This window comes from Balaenoptera musculus, chromosome 12 (assembly GCF_009873245.2).
Source record: "Balaenoptera musculus isolate JJ_BM4_2016_0621 chromosome 12, mBalMus1.pri.v3, whole genome shotgun sequence".
Taxonomy (NCBI): Eukaryota; Metazoa; Chordata; class Mammalia; order Artiodactyla; family Balaenopteridae; genus Balaenoptera; species Balaenoptera musculus.
The window spans coordinates 58,933,656-58,934,413 of NC_045796.1; the positions used below are offsets into that span (position 1 = coordinate 58,933,656).

The window sequence follows — 758 nt, forward strand, 5'->3', positions numbered from 1 at the left end:
GCCATATGATTAAATGCTGGCCAAGAAAAAGTGGTGGAAGTGACGCAGGCTACTTCTGTACTCTCTTGAGCTTCCTTTCTGTAGGCTGGATGGAGAAGATCCAGGGATGGATTCCAAGGCCATAGAATATGGAGAAGGTACTAGACAGGAGGAGTCTGGGTCCCACACTGGTGAGCAGAACTACCCTTACATTGGTCAGTTAGAGGCAGCTGTGGACGGAATTGGAACCTCTGACTTCGGTGTGGTCATGTTTTTCCAGTATTACCTCAAAAAGCAGGGGGACCGGGTCTATACGGTGAAGAAACTTGACCCTATGGGACAACAGACCTGCTCCACACATCCCGTTCACTTCTCCCCAGATGACAAATATTCTCGACACCAAATCACCATCAATAAACGCTTCAAGGTGCTCATGACCCAGCAACCGCGCCCCATTCTCTGAGGATGTCTTAAAATTTCATGTCTCTTCTGCTGCCTGCTAGCCCTTAAGAGACTTTCTGAAACCAAGCTCTTCAATCTGTGAGCCCTGAAGCCTTCCTATGACCCTTGCTCTTTGGAATCCGGTCTCATCATTGCCTTTGATCATGCTTGTTGTGAGGCAATCGTAATAGCATCCTTTTTAAAGGGAAGAAGTTTAAATCTTCTTTTCATACTTTGAATCACTGCCAGGTTATTAAAATGATTTGAAAGAATAAAAGTACTACCCTTACACCTCATCCTGTAACGTGAACAGAAAACACTTGTTGAACTAAGCTCAC

The 758-nt window shown here is 45.3% G+C and overlaps 1 protein-coding gene across 1 annotated transcript; it reads left to right on the plus strand.

The window, feature by feature from the left end:
• Window positions 1-247: 247 nt before the first annotated feature.
• LOC118904908 (H/ACA ribonucleoprotein complex subunit 3-like) lies at window positions 248-442 on the plus strand. The gene has a single exon (XM_036871019.1). The coding sequence runs from the start codon at window positions 248-250 to the stop codon at window positions 440-442; it is 195 nt and encodes a 64-aa protein (XP_036726914.1).
• Window positions 443-758: the final 316 nt, after the last annotated feature.

Coding starts and splice junctions, on each gene's coding strand:
- LOC118904908 (XM_036871019.1), top strand. CDS start 248: ATGTTTTTCCAGTATTACCTCAAAAAGCAGGGGGACCGGGTCTATACG.